This window comes from Phyllobates terribilis, unplaced genomic scaffold (assembly GCF_046119375.1).
Source record: "Phyllobates terribilis strain yellow unplaced genomic scaffold, ASM4611937v1 Scaffold_272__1_contigs__length_2551015, whole genome shotgun sequence".
NCBI lineage: Eukaryota > Metazoa > Chordata > Amphibia > Anura > Dendrobatidae > Phyllobates > Phyllobates terribilis.
Window position 1 is genome coordinate 2,237,537 of NW_027363032.1, and position 16,994 is coordinate 2,254,530.

The following is a 16,994-nucleotide window of genomic DNA, read 5'->3' on the forward strand; positions in this document are numbered from 1 at the left end:
CTAGTACAGTCCTCCCGTGTGGTCTGAAGAACGGCAGGCACAATCTAGTACCGTCCTCCCGTGTGGTCTGAAGAACGGCAGGCACTATCTAGTACCGTCCTCTCGTGTGGTCTGAAGAACGGCAGGCACAATCTAGTACCGTCCGACTTCTTTACAGCACTCTAGGGCATACAGGTGGTGGTCGTACTTTATATGGGGAAAAACAGGTGACAGGTTCCCTTAAGGCTGTGTGCCCACGATGCATTTTTTAAGCAAAAACGCTGCAGAAACGCTTAAAAAACGCATGGTAGAAGGCCTGCCATGTTCCCCAATGATAATCCGCATGTGCTGTGCACATGCTGCGGAAATTTCCTCTGCGGATCATCATTGCGGAAAAAAACACAGCACTACCAATTATTTTGCGGAAGTGCTGCATTTTCGCCGCCATTGACTTGCATTAGATCGCATGGATTACGCATCACTGTATATGTAGATGCGCATTCCATGCGTTCTAGTGTGCGGATGGTACCCAGGTATAGAGGAGAGAAGACTCCTCCGGACCAGGGTACCATAGAAAACTGCAAAGAAAAAAAAAAGAATAAAATAAAAAATAAATATATACTTACCTTCTGGCGGCCCCCCGCTGCACTCCTCCTCTCATGCCGGCAGTTCGCGATGTACTGAAGGACCTGTGCTGACATTATAGTCATGCGACGCTGACGTCGGCAGGTCCTTCAGTGTATCGCTGCTGGCAAGGGAGAACGGAGGGAAAGCAGGACACCGGGGGCCATCAGAGGGTAAGTATATATTTATTTTTTTAACATTCTTTCGGTCACACTATATAAATCCTTGCCGGTTGCATGGATTTATATAGTGTGACCAAGTTGTCAAACACTTTCCAAGTGATGCTAAAATCGCTTGGAAAGCGCTTGACAACCCGCATGCGGAAATGCAAGTGAAGAACGCTTCACTTCCGCTTGTCCCTGGCAGCAAAACGCATGTACAATCCGCATGCATAATCCGCATGTACAATCCGCATGCACAATCCGCATTGTGATGCAGCAGGCATCCCTTTAATGGTTCAGTGTGTGTTTTGACGGACCACGTACCTCCCTCAGCTGACTGGTCACATGACTGTGACATCACACAGGTCCTTTTGCACAACAGAAGGTCTGGACATGTGACTGTGAGATAAGCGCAGGTCCTGTGGCTGTTTCTATAGGATATAAAAACCCTGGTAATTTGAGACAGAAGTATGCAGGGGTGCAAGGGGTGTGATAGGCGTGAGGCTTGAGGCCTGTTACCTGTGTGTGTGGCACCGTGTGAGGCCTGATGAAGCTTGGTGGACTCCTGGAGGGTGAAGCCTGGATCCTTGTGTGTGTAAGTGATGCCAGTAAGCCTTGGAGAGCCAGAGGTTTTGGAGGATAAGTGTCCTGGAGGGCAGAGCCTGGATCTGTGTGTGTGAGAGATGCCAGTGGCCTTGGACGGGATAAGGGCTGGAGACCACGTGTGGTAAACTCTAGAGCCACAGCGGTGACGGAACCAAATGGACTGAAGCAGCTAAAACCTGACAAAGGTAATACACTTTGTTATATGGACATTGCTATAGTATTACCTTGCTGAAGGCTGTATCTGAAGCCAAGTGGGCCTGTCTGCCACTTGAGCTCGTGGACATTATATGTGTGAACTGCGGTTTATGAAGTATAATAAACTGCTGAAGTGTGAAAACCGGAAAGACATTGCTGGTGTGCATTAATTGACGCGCTGCAGCAAGTATTCCCCAGGATGATGACTAGCGCTGCCTTACAGCATGCACAATCCGCATGCACAATCCGCATGGACAATCCGCATGCGTTTTTTCTGCCAGGGAGATGCAGAAACTCACAGGATAAAATCCTGAGCATTTCTGCATCGTGGGCACACAGCCTAAAGCAGGTTTTCATCTATGCAGCTTGTACAAGTGAACTTCATTGTTTGAAAAGTGGGTTACCTGTCTAAGCCATGTTATTATAGTACCTTTTATATGGTTTACACAGGTGCATCATGGGCTTTTCCTGCCCTATGAGTAAAATGAAAGGCTAAAATACAATGTGGAAACTTAATCAGAGAAATGTTTTATTTACATTCAGAACAGGTTTAAAAGAAACAAAATAACCATTACCACAGAAATCTCATGTAGAAATAACATTTTACCATTATGTATAGAAATAATTCTAATTTAATAAAAGTGCATTTATGGGAGGATTGTGGGTAAGGTCTTTGGCTTTGCCCCGACCCCTCATCCTGCCTCCTGTGTCTGATGTCTCAGCGTCCTGGAACTGAGATCATGATGCTGCTTTGGATAGCAAATCAATAGCCTTGAAAAACCCAGGAATAAGGGAAGGGGGTCTTTAGGGAAATTGGTCTCGAAAACAAGGCAGCGTGGAAAAATCTATTTTGTGGCTGTAGTCAACAACATCTCAGACCCAAGCGTTGTTGACTACCGAGAGCCACTCATCCCGGAACCAAAGGAGACGGCCGCCCACCCCGAGAAACATCCCAGGTGGGAATCTTCTAGATCTGGGCCTGGCAGACCAGCGCTGGTGGGTTCGTTGATGCCAGGAGGGGGCTAGCCTAAAGGAAGGTCTCTTCTTTTCCTGGTGGGCCGGAGTGTTGTCCTTTTGGTTGCTTTTCTACACTGAAAATTTCCGAAAGGACCATAACTGGACTGTGCGTCTCTTGGGAGGAGGGCATTTGGCCCTCTGTTGCAGAAACAAAATACTCTTACCCCCCATGGCATTAGAGATCATCTTATCTAGCTATTCGAAAAGGCAGGAGCCCTGGAAGGTGAGGCTGGTGGACTTTTTGGAAGCTGAATACAAGTTCCATGATTTCAGCTATGAGGCCATGGGGATGGTGATGTTGCCGGCTGCCAGGGCTGAATAGGGGGCTGCAGGGGGGCGGGCACACTCTCCTTATGGGGTCTCTGGGGGGATATAATGTTTGCAGGGGGCCATTTGCTGGGACGCCCCCCCCCCCACAAGCGTGCATCATCCCCCCCCCCCCACAAGCGTGCATCATCCGTCCCCCCCCCCACAAGCGTGCATCATCCGTCCCCCCCCCACAAGCGTGCATCGTCCGTCCCCCCCCCACAAGCGTGCATCGTCCGCCCCCCCCCACAAGCGTGCATCGTCCGCCCCCCCCCACAAGCGTGCATCGTCCGCCCCCCCCCACAAGCGTGCATCGTCCGCCCCCCCCCACAAGCGTGCATCGTCCGCCCCCCCCCCACAAGCGTGCATCGTCCGCCCCCCCCCACAAGCGTGCATCGTCCGCCCCCCCCAAGCGTGCATCGTCCGCCCCCCCCCAAGCGTGCATCGTCCGCCCCCCCACAAGCGTGCATCGTCCGCCCCCCCACAAGCGTGCATCGTCCGCCCCCCCACAAGCGTGCATCGTCCGCCCCCCCACAAGCGTGCATCGTCCGCCCCCCCACAAGCGTGCATCGTCCGCCCCCCCACAAGCGTGCATCGTCCGCCCCCCCACAAGCGTGCATCGTCTGCCCCCCCCACAAGCGTGCATCGTCTGCCCCCCCCCACAAGCGTGCATCGTCTGCCCCCCCCACAAGCGTGCATCGTCTGCCCCCCCCACAAGCGTGCATCGTCTGCCCCCCCCACAAGCGTGCATCATCTGCCTCCCCCACAAGCGTGCATCATCTGCCTCCCCACAAGCGTGCATCATCTGCCTCCCCACAAGCGTGCATCATCTGCCTCCCCACAAGCGTGCATCATCTGCCTCCCCACAAGCGTGCATCATCTGCCTCCCCACAAGCGTGCATCATCTGCCTCCCCACAAGCGTGCATCATCTGCCTCCCCACAAGCGTGCATCATCTGCCTCCCCACAAGCGTGCATCATCTGCCTCCCCACAAGCGTGCATCATCTGCCTCCCCACAAGCGTGCATCATCTGCCTCCCCACAAGCGTGCATCATTTGCCTCCCCACAAGCGTGCATCATTTGCCTCCCCACAAGCGTGCATCATTTGCCTCCCCACAAGCGTGCATCATCCGCCCCCCCACAAGCGTGCATCATCAAGCCCGCAGCATCCCCCCCAGAATACCTCCAGAGCCCGCAGCATGCCCTCAGTATCCCCACAGAGCACCCAGAGCCCGCAGCATGCACCCAGAGCCCCCACAAGCCTGCAGCATCCCTCCAGAGCAACCACCAGCCCGCAGCATGCCCCCACCAGAGCCATAGACATGCCACCACAGCCTGCAGCATCCCCACAGAGCCCCCACATGCGTGCATCATCAGCCCCCCCCAGCGTCCCCACAAACCCGCAGCATTCCTCCAGAGCCACCACCAGCCCACACAGCCCCCAACAGAGCAATAGACATGCCACCACAGCCCGCAGCATGCCCCCAGCATCCCCACCAGCCCGCAGCATCCCTCCAGAGCCACCACCAGCCCGTAGCATGCCCATAGAGCCCCCACCATGCCCTCAGCATCCCCACCAGCCCGCAGCATCCCCCCAGAGCCACCACCAGCCCGCAGCATCCCCCCAGAGCCACCACCAGCCCGCAGCATCCCTCCAGAGCCCCCACCAGCCCGCAGCATGCCTAGACAGCCCCCACTAGAGCAATAGACATGCCACCACAGCCCGCAGCATGCCCCCAGCATCCCCACCAGCCCGCAGCATCCCCCCCAGAGCCACCACCAGCCCGCAGCATCCCCCCAGAGCCCCCACCAGCCCGCAGCATGCCCCCACAAGCCCGCAGCATTCCTCCAGAGCCACCACCAGCCCGTAGCATGCCCACGGAGCTCCCAGAGCCCCCACACGCGTGCATCATCCCCCCCCCCAGAGCCCCCACAAGCATGCATCATCCGCCCCCCCCAAGCGTGCATCATCCGCCCCGCCCCCAAGCGTGCATCATCCGCCCCGCCCCCAAGCGTGCATCATCCGCCCCCCCCACAAGCGTGCATCATCCGCCCCCCCCCACAAGCGTGCATCATCCGCCCCCCCCACAAGCGTGCATCATCCGCCCCCCCCCACAAGCGTGCATCATCCGCCCCCCCCACAAGCGTGCATCATCCGCCCCCCCCACAAGCGTGCATCATCCGCCCCCCCACAAGCGTGCATCATCCGCCCCCCCACAAGCGTGCATCACCAAGCCCGCAGCATCCCCCCCAGAATACCTCCAGAGCCCGCAGCATGCCCTCAGCATCCCCACAGAGCACTCAGAGCCCGCAGCATGCACCCAGAGCCCCCACAAGCCTGCAGCTTCCCTCCAGAGCAACCACCAGCCCGCAGCATGCCCCCACCAGAGCCATAGACATGCCACCACAGCCCGCAGCATCCCCCCAGAGCCCCCACACGCGTGCATCATCCCCCCCAGAGCCCCCACAAGCGTGCATCATCCGCCCCCCCCCCACAAGCGTGCATCATCCGCCCCCCCCCCACAAGCGTGCATCATCCGCCCCCCCCACAAGCGTGCATCACCAAGCCCGCAGCATCCCCCCCCCAGAATACCTCCAGAGCCCGCAGCATCCCCACAGAGCCCGCAGCATGCACCCAGGGCCCCCACAAGCCTGCAGCATCCCTCCAGAGCAACCACCAGCCCGCAGCATGCCCCCACCAGAGCCATAGACATGCCACCACAGCCCGCAGCATCCCCACAGAGCCCCCACACGCGTGCATCATCCGACCCCCCCCCCCCCCCCAGAGCCCCCACACGGGTGCATCATCCCCCCCCCCGCAGATTACCTCCAGAGCCCGCAACATGCTCCCACAGAACCCGCACCAGCCCCATAGAGCACCCACGAGCCCGCAGCATGCCCCCAGAGCCACAAGCCCACAGCATGCCCCCACCATCCCCCACAGACCCGCAGCATCCCCCCAGAGCCACCATGAGCCCGCAGAATCCCTCCAGAGCCCCCACCAGCCAGCAGCATGCCCCCAGCATCCCTCCAAAGCCCCCACAAGCCCGCAGCATCCCTCCAGAGCCACCACCAGCCCGCAGCATGCCCACAGAGCCCCCACCAGAGCCATAGACATGCCACCACAGCCCGTAGCATCCCCACAGAGCTCCCAGAGCCCCCACACGCGTGCATCATCAGCCCCCACCAGCCCACAGCATGCCCCCACCATCCCCCGCAGACCCGCAGCATCCCTCCAGAGCCCCCACCAGCCAGCATGCCTCCAGCATCCCTCCAGAGCCCCCACAAGCCCGCAGCATCCCTCCAGAGCCACCACCAGCCCGCAGCATGCCCACACAGCCCCCACCAGAGCAATAGACATGCCACCACAGCCCGCTGCATCCCTCCAGAGCCACCATGAGCCCGCAGCATCCCTCCAGAGCCACCATGAGCCCGCAGCATCCCTCCAGAGCCCCCACCAGCCAGCATGCCTCCAGCATCCCTCCAGAGCCCCCACAAGCCCGCAGCATCCCTCCAGAGCCACCACCAGCCCGCAGCATGCCCACACAGCCCCCACCAGAGCAATAGACATGCCACCACAGCCCGCTGCATCCCTCCAGAGCCACCACCAGCCCGCAGCATGCCCACACAGCCCCCACCAGAGCAATAGACATGCCACCACAGCCCGCTGCATCCCTCCAGAGCCACCATGAGCCCGCAGCATCCCTCCAGAGCCACCATGAGCCCGCAGCATCCCTCCAGAGCCCCCACCAGCCAGCAGCATGCCCCCAGCATCCCCACAGAGCCCCCACAAGCAAGCAGCATCCCTCCAGAGCCACCACCAGCTCGTAGCATGCCCACAGAGTCCCCACCAGAGCCGGCAGCATCCCCACAGAGCTCCCAGAGCCCCCACACGCGTGCATCATCATCAATCATCATCATCCCAGACCACCCAAAGCCCACAGCACCCCCCCAGAGCCCAGCACTGACCTCCTCCTGAAGCTTCACCGTATCACTTTCTGCATGAAACTATGGCGTCTGGTGCTAAACTAGAACACGCCCATAATGCAGTCAGGACACGCCCACGGAAACGACGTCATACCTGGAAGGAGCCCATACATTCTAGCGTTTACCAGGGAGGAGGCTGCAGAGCGAGTGGTGGGTGGTGAGGCTGCTGAGTATTGGGGAGACATGGCGGATGACTGCGCACCCCACACTGAGCTCCTGGGGGGCAGTCTCAGTCCGGGGGGGGGGGGCTTCCTGTGGATGTGGTTAGTCCCCTGCACTATAGAGAGCGGCTCATAGACTGCTGTAGAGCAGCAATGGTCGGTGACGGGTCAGAGCCGGTGATTACAGGGAGCCGCAGCCTCTCACCTGTCAGCAGTTGGACTATGAACCAGGTTTCCAGTCACTGACAGTATGGCTGGAGCTGCGCCCATTATGCACTGTTAGAACTTGGCGATGTCTGCCATGTTTGGAGGTTCCTGGATTCTGTATTTTTCTGCACAGGGTTTGTCCATGAGAAAAAGGAACACAGAGCGCCAGTCCTGGCCCCAGGTTGTGTCTGGTACTACAGCTCCGGTCTAGTGACGTGACAGGTGCTGAGCTGTAATGCCACACACAGCCTGTGCCCAGGGGTGGCGCTGTAATCCAACAGCTCTGGCTTTCTACTCTGGGACAACTTCTGTAAGGCTGAATTCACACATCTGTGCTCCACGGAGCGAGCTCAGACCTGACAACCGCTGGGTCACCAGTGCTGATCTGTGATTACCTCCTAGGAATGGATGAGGCACTGATCAGGTCCGGAGAGCCGGGCCGGGTCCTCGGATCCCACCACGGAGGTGTGAATTCCTCCTTAAGTTAATATCTTAGTGTTAGAGTTCTCCTTTAGAATTTGTGTTCACATGAGAGTAATTTATTATAGTTTATTGTGTAACTTTCGAAAAACGTATCGATTACTAATCCTGAGTTACAGCCAGTGATAGTCTAGAGCTGCGTTCAGAGATCTGCAGGCTTCTGAGCTGAAATCTCCCAGCAGTCCTTGCTGAGATCACTATTGTTAGCGTTGCAATGTTAAGGCAGGTCCAGATAGCAGTGTTTTCGGTCGGAGTGCGATCTGACAAAACATTGAATCGCACTGTGACTAGTGTTTGTCCAAGAAGAAAAATCGGACATGTGCACGGCCCGATAGACAGTCTGTCCGAGGACAAAAATCACTATGCTTGAGTTTCATCTAATATTCGGATCACGCTCGGCCATACAAGTTAATGAGTTCTTGGAAAAGATCGCACTGCACTCAGATGACATCTGAGTGCAGTCCCATTTTTCACAGATTGACGTAACGAAGAAGATGGAGAATTTTTTTTGACCTATGTCTTGTATCTTGTTTTGTGTCACTTTATGTACAGTTCTGGCCAAAAGTCTTGTGACTGATAGAAATTTTGGTGTTCACTTCAGTGTTTTTAGATCTTTTAGTCAGATGTTTCTGTGGTTACTGTAGTACAATTATCAGCATTTTATAAGTTTTACACTTTTATTGACAAATACATCAAGTTTATGGAAAGATTCAATATTCAGTGTTGACCCTTATTTTTCAAGACTCGTTCCCTTCGCCTTGGCAGCTGGATATCGGCTGCTGGGCCAAATCCTGACTGACGACGGACAATTTTTGTCTAATCAGTGCTAGGAGCTCACTACATACATTTCTGTTTGTCCACCCGCTTTTTGAGGAGTGACCACAATCGAATTGAGATCTGGAGAGTTTACTGGCCATGAACCCAAAATGTCAGTTACCCAGACACTTGGTTGTCACTTTTGCCTTGTGACATATTCTCCGTCATGCTGGTATATGCATTGTTAATCACCAAAATGCTCCTTCTGTGTTCTTAGGTATAATTGTGAGTGAGCCCACTCCCTTTTGATGATGGATAACTCCACACATGACTCGTCTCGGGGTGCTTTACTGTTGGCATAACACAGGACTCAAAGTAGCGCTCAGCTTTTCTTCTCCGGACATTCATTCTTCCATATGTCCCTAACAGTTTGAAGGGGGCCTTCATCAGGGAAATAACTTTACCCCAGTCCTCTGTAATCCAATCACTGTAGTTTACTGCATTTTATAATCCTGTTCTTAATCTTTTTCATGGAGAAAAGTGGTTTCTTTGCTGCCCTACTTGACACCAGCACAGCCTCCAAAATCCTTCTCCTCACGGTGTGTACAGATGCACTGACTCCTGCCTGCTGCCATTCTTGAGCAAGCTCTGCACAGATGTTGAACCAATTCCATAGCTGAATCCTATGTAGGAGGTGATACAGGTACTTGCTGGACTTTCTTCGGAGTCCTGAATTCTTCACAGCAAATTAACCTCCCCCTATTAAGTTATTATTTATTATAGTGCCATTTATTACATGGAGCTTTACATGTGAAAAGGGATATACATAGCAAAAAACAAGTACAATAATCTTGAACAAAAACGAATCACCGACTGGTACAGCAGGAGCGAGGACCCTGCCCGCGAGGGCTTACAGTCTACAATGAATGGGTGAGGATACAGTAGGTGAGGGTAGAGCTGGTCGTGCAGTGGTATGATGGAGCGGTGGTTACTGCAGATTGTAGGCTTGTTAGAAGAGGTGGGTCTTCAGCTTCCTTTTGAAGGTTTCCACGGTTGGCAACAGTCTGATATATTGGGGTAGCGAGTTCTAGAGTAGGGGGATGCATGGGAGAAATCTTGCGTGCGATTGTGGGAAGAGGAGATAAGAGAGGAGTAGAGAAGGAGATCTTGTGATGATTGGAGGTTGCGTGCAGGTAAGTACCGGGACACTAAGTCACGGTTATATGGAGGAGACAGGTTGTGGATGGCTTGGTATGTCATGGTTAGGGTTTTCAACTGGAGTCTCTGGATAATGGGGAGCCAGCGAAGGGATTGACAGAGGGGAGAGGCCAGGGAATAGCGGGGGTGACAGGTGGATTAGTCGGGCAGCAGAGTACAGTTATCTGACAGGAGAAAACAAACTCCTTTGCCATGCTTGCTGATGGGGTGTGGGAAAGGTGGAATCCAACGTATGAAAGTGCAGCTGGAGACGCCATGTCAGAGGGGGTGAGTCAGGTACCATTGATGCCAAGGAAGGAAAGTTTGTTAGTAATGAAAAGGTCATGGATGTAGGAAAGTTTGTTGCAGATGGAGAGCGTTCCATAGAGCTCCTGTTAGTGGGATTGGGGAAGCGGGGGATGGGCAATGGGTATAGGGTTAGAAAGGTTGTGGAAATTTGATAGATTGTGGATGAGAGGTAGAAGTGACTGTGGGGATGTGGTGAGGAGGGCCATGATTTGGAGAGATATCGCCAGCAGTGAGGAGCAGCAGGAGAGAGCGTGAGGTGGCTGTCTGTGTTTGGAGACAGAGGATTGTATGTTGAGGAACAGATCTGAGGAGGAGGTGAGATGGAGGGAGAGATGACCAGTTCATTACTAGGTGTAGGGATGAGAAGGGTTAGTAGAACGTGTAGGACTATAGGGGTGAGAGTGAAAACAAAGAGAAACATTTTTTACTCTGGCTGTGCAGTTACCTTCAGTTATCTTCTGGTTCAATTCTGGTCTAACTCAGTGCAACACAATGTAAGGTGGCTGCCAGACAGGTCGTGGACGGGAGGTATGTGTCCCCGAAGTACCAAACTTCGGTGATGTAGGACATGGAGAAGCAGGCTCCAGAACACATAGTGCTGGGAGGGAGTTAATGGGCCCGGATTAAAGGGCCGGGTTTCAAGAGCAGCTGAAAGAGTTGGGGGGAAACAGCTGCTCACTTACCTCCAGTCCAGGTCTTGGAAGGCCAGTCCAGGTCTTGGAAGGCCTGATTTAAGACAGCTGCGCCTGTCTCAGTGGTGCTGTGTGTTGTGCAAGGTGAGCAAACCTTGCATGTGCTGCTCAGTCTGCTGGAGGCAGAGAAAAGCACTACATTTAAACGGCTGATGCCGTGCTTTATGGACTGGTTATTTTTAGTTTTGTTCTGTTATAGCAGTGTTTCCCAAACCTCATCCTTACGGACCCCCATAGGTCATGTTTTCAGAATCTCTTTAGTATTACACAGGTGAGAGAATTCCTGATGCCTTGATGACACTTCAATCACCTGTGTAATACTAAGGAGATCCTGAAAATATGACCTGTGGGGTCTGTGAGGATGGGGTTTGGGAAACACTGCGTTATACCTTTTGTGTATCTATTGTATGGTGGCAGAAGGTGCCAAGCCCCCCCTGCTTTGGGCAGAGGGGGGGGGGGTGTAAGGTTGCTGCCGGACAGGTCGTGGACGGGAGGTATGTGTCCCCGAAGTGCCAAGCTTTGGTGATGGAGTTAGTGGGCCCGGATTGAAGGGCCGAGTTTTACGAGCAGCTGAAAGAGCTGTTATGTTTTGTTTTCCTGGTTGGTTTATGGACATTTAATAAACCACCAGTTTGTTTTGAAACCTGCGGACTGCATTCCTGTGTGAACCTGCGCCTACCCAAGAGCTGATCCGTCACAGCACGTATATGATGCACCGCAGACTAAATTCTTAATGACCCGATAAATGGTTGATCTAGGGGCAATCTTACAAGCAGCAATGTCCTTGCCTGCAAAGCAATGATGACTGCACATGTTTCCTTGAAGGTAATCAGAAGACCATGATTTGAAGCACCAGCCTGCTCTTGTAATTCAGTAAGCATGACTGTGGAAATGGGGGTTTTGTGGTTAAGTAATTTCCTTGGGAAAAAATTAATATGCATTTTTTTTTTTTTTTTTTTTTTTTTAACAATTCATCTGATCATTCTTCATAACAATCTACAGTTAATGCAAATTGACACTATAAAAACTGAAGCAGCAAACTTTATGAAAGCCAGAATGTGTTTCAGTCTCCAAACTTGACGACTGTGTATTATTGTGTTACCTCTTTTGTATATTATTGTCACCTCTTATCTTGTGTGTCGCTTCTCTTTTCAGTTTGTTAGCCACATGCTGCCAGGCGAGAGCTTGTGGGCACAATCATGCGGCTGGTGATTCTTGATGACTATGCCCTGGCCAGCGAACAGGCAGCAAAATACATAAGTAATCGCATCGCCCAGTTCAATCCTGGACCTGACAATTACTTCACACTTGGGCTACCCACAGGTAATGTGCCTTTTATCTATCTTTATCCAGTTTTCCACGAGTTGGTTCAAGCATTTTAGTTGTGGATTGAACTATTTTTGCACATGTGAATTACAAGAAATCCTCACGAGTAAGTCAGATGTGTACGGCAAAGCTTCATAGAGGAGGGAGACTCCAAGTTCACTGCTGAACATCTGCTCTCTCCATGTTTCGTTGCGATCTACCAGTGTCTCCGTAAGATTTGGCCATTCTCTACTGTTATATGCAAGAGTGTGCCAATTTTCCAAAGGAACAAGGAGATTGAGTAGCTCAACAGCCTCTTGCCACTGATCGGCAAACAAATTTGGAGAAAATAATTGGACAAAGCCTGAAGGACGCGGTAATGCAGGGCTGTGTTCTGGGGGATCGATGAAGACCTAAGAAGTATGATCTGTGCTGAACAGTATGGATGGTAATCCAAAGCCTCCATAACCAAGCTTGGCGTGGAAGACACTCGGGAAATAGGAGTGTGAGTTGGGGATCTCCCAGTGGTAATACAGTTGGAATCACTGCCTTATTAATACAACGGGGAACTGTTTTGATTTCAATTAACATTAAAGGGGTTGTCCGTACCCTACACTGATTTAATCCTAAATCTCTATTTAATTTAATAATCTACCGTATTTTTCGGACTATAAGACGCACTTTTTTTCCTCCAAAATTTTGGAGGAAAATGGGGGGTGCGTTTTTTAGTGTGTGTGTGTGTGTGTGTGTGTGTGTGTGTGTGTGTGTGTGTGTGTATATGTATGTATCCCCCTCCTGGTATTTGTGCTGCCCCCGCCATCCTATCCCGGTATGCGTGGCTCCCCTCATCCCCAATCCCGGTATGCGTGGCTCCCCTCATCCCCAATCCCGGTATGCGTGGCTCCCCTCATCCCCAATCCCGGTATGCGTGGCTCCCCTCATCCCCAATCCCGGAATGCGTGGCTTCCCTAATCCCCCCCCACTATACACACATCCCCAAAAAAATAAACAGTTATACTCACCTTTCTTCTCTGTACTCCAGCTCTGCAGCGTCCTGTTCTGCCGGAGGCCGGGGGAGGAGTGCGGCGACAGAGCACAGCGCCGACCGGCGCCAATTTGCTGAAGACACACTGTAAATGTGTCTTCATAAAAATGGCGCCGGATAGCGCTATGCGCACGCGCCGATCCAACGTCTCACTCTGCCCCCGGTCTCCGCTGAAGAGAGGCGCCACGGCAACGCTCTTCCCGGTCAGGTAAGTATGGCGCCGGAGATCGCAGTGTGCGTTCAGTGCCTACACACAACCGCGATCTCTGACGCCATACACCTCTTACCTGTAACTGCTGGATGCGGTCTTCTGTCTGGAGCCAGACTGCGCGTCATGCATGCGCAGTCTATCGAGGCTTTGGACAGAGACCCGCATCCCCGGTTATATTATAGATTGTGGGGTGTGAGGGGAGTGGTAGCTGTGGAGGAGCGGGGCACAGGAGGCAGCGGTGCAGCCTACACTGTCCCTGCTGCTAAAGAAAATGAATATTCACTGCTCCTTAATAGCAGCACACAGTGTAGCCGCGCTGCGGCTCCTGCTGCTGCCGGAATCGCCTGTGCCCGCTGTTAAAGGGCATGAATATTCAACCTCTCTCCACGCTCATGGGCGTGGGGAGGGGGTGAATATTCATGCCTTTTAATAAGCGGGCACACGCTATAGCCCGGCAGGAGCCGCAGCGCGGCCAAGCTGTGTGCCGGCTATGAAGGAGAGAAGTCACTGCTCCCCGCGCACACAGACCCGGCGTGGGGAGCAGTGACTTCCGGCAGCTGATCTCTCCATGTGAGCCGCGCATGGCAGTGACGTGCGGCTCACATGGAGAGAGAAGAAAGGTGAGTATAAGTGTTTATTTTTTTTTTTTTTATGTGCAGCCTGATGGGGATTAGGGGGACCATGCATATTAGGGTATGGATGAGGGGGCCATACAAAACAGGATAAAGATGAGGGGGCCATACATACCAGGATGGGGATGAGGGGTGCCGTGCGTACCTGGACGGGGATGATGGCCGCCGTGCGTACCTGGACGGGGATGATGGCCACGTATAAAAGGAAGGGGGTTGGGCATATATACCAGGATAGGGGATATTGTCAGAATTGGGTATTACCCCTATACCAGAAGACCCCCTCCCCCTTAAAAGTGCATCATGAACAATTTTTTGCTTAATTTTTATTTTTTTTTTCCCTCCTCTAAAACCTAGGTGCGTCTTATGGTCCGGTGCGTCTTATAGTCCGAAAAATACGGTAATTGCTTTTCTAATATACTTTAATTAAAAGTTAATCTAAATTTATCTAACTGGGGTGTGTTTGTATGTGTGTATTCATTTGTTTTTTTTTACCAACTTCCTGTTTGATAACATTTAGTTTGAAAATCCCCAGTGCATCCTGGGATATGAAGACGGACGTGATCAGGGAGCAGAGGCTGCGGTCCCTGCTGCTGCCTCTTTCCCCACCCTGAATGAAGCGTCATCAGTGATGCCTGTTTCAGGGGATGGGCTAGTCCCTGCTACTCTGCGCATGTGTCAATTCTAACTCAGTTGCTCAGCAGGATCTTGTCACTGTGCAATATTCTTTTTAATGCGCAGCGTCAGGGATTCCTCAGAGACGACACCGGGGAGATCACGCAATATCTCACCCTGCCATCACTGTCATGGATTTCGTCTGGAATCGCGAGCACACGATCCAGATTACTCGACAGTTCAGCAGTTTTTGGGGATTGCGAATCTCAAGAGTGCTACCTCCCGGAAGCTAAAATACAATAAATGAGGGGCCAGGTGAAGAAAGCCATAGCAAATTCGGTCATGTCCCTTGGAGGTGCAATGTACCTGTTGGGTACCCTGATATCGTGGGTTCTGTGAGCACAATACCATTCCAGGGTTTTACAGTGGGATCTGATACATAATGAAGTTTCTCTTAAGGGCACTTGGAAGGGACGATGTCCTTATCACCCCGGTCAGTAAAATCTTTATAGAGGTTGGGCTCATCCTGCCACCAATCTCGAGGGGTTCCCTGGGTACTTGGGGTCGCTAGCACAATTACCACAGATGCGAGTCCCAGAGGGTGGGGAGCCCAGGGGACCTGGTCAGATATCGAAAAGGGTCTCTCCTCCAATGCAAAAGAACTTGTCGGTCCGAGCTCTACTGTGCCTGTTAGGGGTGAAGTTCGGGTCCTAGGAGGCATCGTCTATGCAGCCTGCACAGCAGATCACAGCCCGGGCACCACGTCTCCGGGTAAATCTCCACCTTTTGAGTTACTTCTTGTGCAGCAGCCCCATGCAAGTTGCTCCGCTCTCCTCGGCCAGCTCCTGCTGAAGACTGAGCTCCTCTGCCCAATCTAGGAGCTCAATAGCCCTGATCACGTCAGTGGTAGCCCAGCACTGCTGGATCAGATTTACAAATGGCAAACTAATCAGCCCTAGGCATTTCTAATATGTGCAGAGCAGGCGACATAAGTCTGACCGGTGTCCTCATAGACCTTTCCTCAGCCGGGGTCTAATAGGAGCAGTAAGATGGCCGTCATGGGGTCCATTGTTAGATCTCGGCTGCCATAGAAACTCATCAGCACCATGATCGCGCCTCCCTCTCCTGTCTAAAGTGCCTAAATGCTGTGGAAGCCCCCTACTGTGTCATACAGTGGATTAAGCTGCCAGGATCCGGGTTGGCTCCACTGTCGGTGGCTGGAGCAGGACTGTGTTATACAGCCACACTTCTGCCGCCGATCTTGTAAGAACCCTGACAGGACCTGCCTGATGATAATGTGTCCTATAGAGCGGGTCTTGGTACCAGACTGCCCTGTACATATTCACCACTAGCTGGGAACCAGTTACTTACAAGGTCTAGTTTCGGATGTGTTTCCAGGATCTGTAGTTATCAGCATTTTATCCTTTAGGCCGAGTTATAATATCACTGTAACACTCTCGCCCTGTACCTGTATCCCTGCACTGTGTGCTGCACAAAATTATATAACAAAGTGTGTGTGTACACAGATATCTATCTCCTGAATGGAATTACTGCTAGATCTCCTATACATAGAAATATGAGGTTCTTAGCGCACATTTTGAGCAAATTGTGCGAGCCCATCTGCCAACGTCAAGGCGACCTCTTCAGATGGGTCCCTACACTAACACTACACTAACTTAGTAACTGGGACTAGTTTTTTGTATTATTATTACCACCATTTTTACTACTTATTATTATTTCAATAATGCAATTAATTGTAACTGTTATAACACTAATTAAAAAAATTTAATTAATTTTTTTTTATTATACTTGTGATTCTAATAATGGTATTACTAAAATCCCTTTGCCTAAAGCTGTTGATCCAGAAGTAGGCAAAAACCCCAGGACACCTAACGCCAATATGTTTCCTAGGGGAAAAAAATCCTTCTTGACCTATGGAAAAGGCGATCAGTCCTAGGACCCTGGATCAAACCTAATAATATTATTACAAGTTATATAATATTACGCTAATTATTGTACTACTGGAGTTATTTTAATTTGTTTTTATAAATCTAAATATTTGAGATGGTTATTATTAACATTGTGCTATGTTATTACAGTATTATTCTTCTTTCCTATCACTACTAATACTGCCCTATACCTACAGTGTTGATCCAGAAGAAGGCAAAAAACCCAGGACACCTTCAGCCAATTTGTGTTACAGGGGAAAAAGTCCTTCTTGACCCCGAGAAAAGACGATCAGTCCTAGAACCCTGGATCAAACCTAATTATGTTACTAGTTATGTAATTACTATTGCTGTACTAAATGTACTTCTACAGTTTTTAATATAATTTTTTTTATATATTTTGTCTTATGTCCTGCTTTCTTATTAAAGTACTACTCTAATTTTTCTATAACTATTTAATATTACAGTATTGATTGAACTACGTCTATAATTATTTTTATTTACTCTTTGTTCTTTCTATAGATATAACTAGTTTATATTTATTATTAATAATAATAACCTGCTAT

General features: G+C 51.6%; 1 protein-coding gene across 1 annotated transcript in view; it reads left to right on the top strand.

Annotated features, from left to right (window-relative positions):
* Nucleotides 1–8,638: 8,638 nt before the first annotated feature.
* LOC141219424 (ragulator complex protein LAMTOR3-like) overlaps nucleotides 8,639–16,994 on the top strand; it is a 45,816-nt gene continuing 37,460 nt past the window's right edge. The window contains exon 1 of the mRNA XM_073666138.1: nucleotides 8,639–8,651. Coding sequence (XP_073522239.1) covers nucleotides 8,639–8,651 — 13 coding nt within the window. The remainder of the gene's footprint in view (nucleotides 8,652–16,994) is intronic.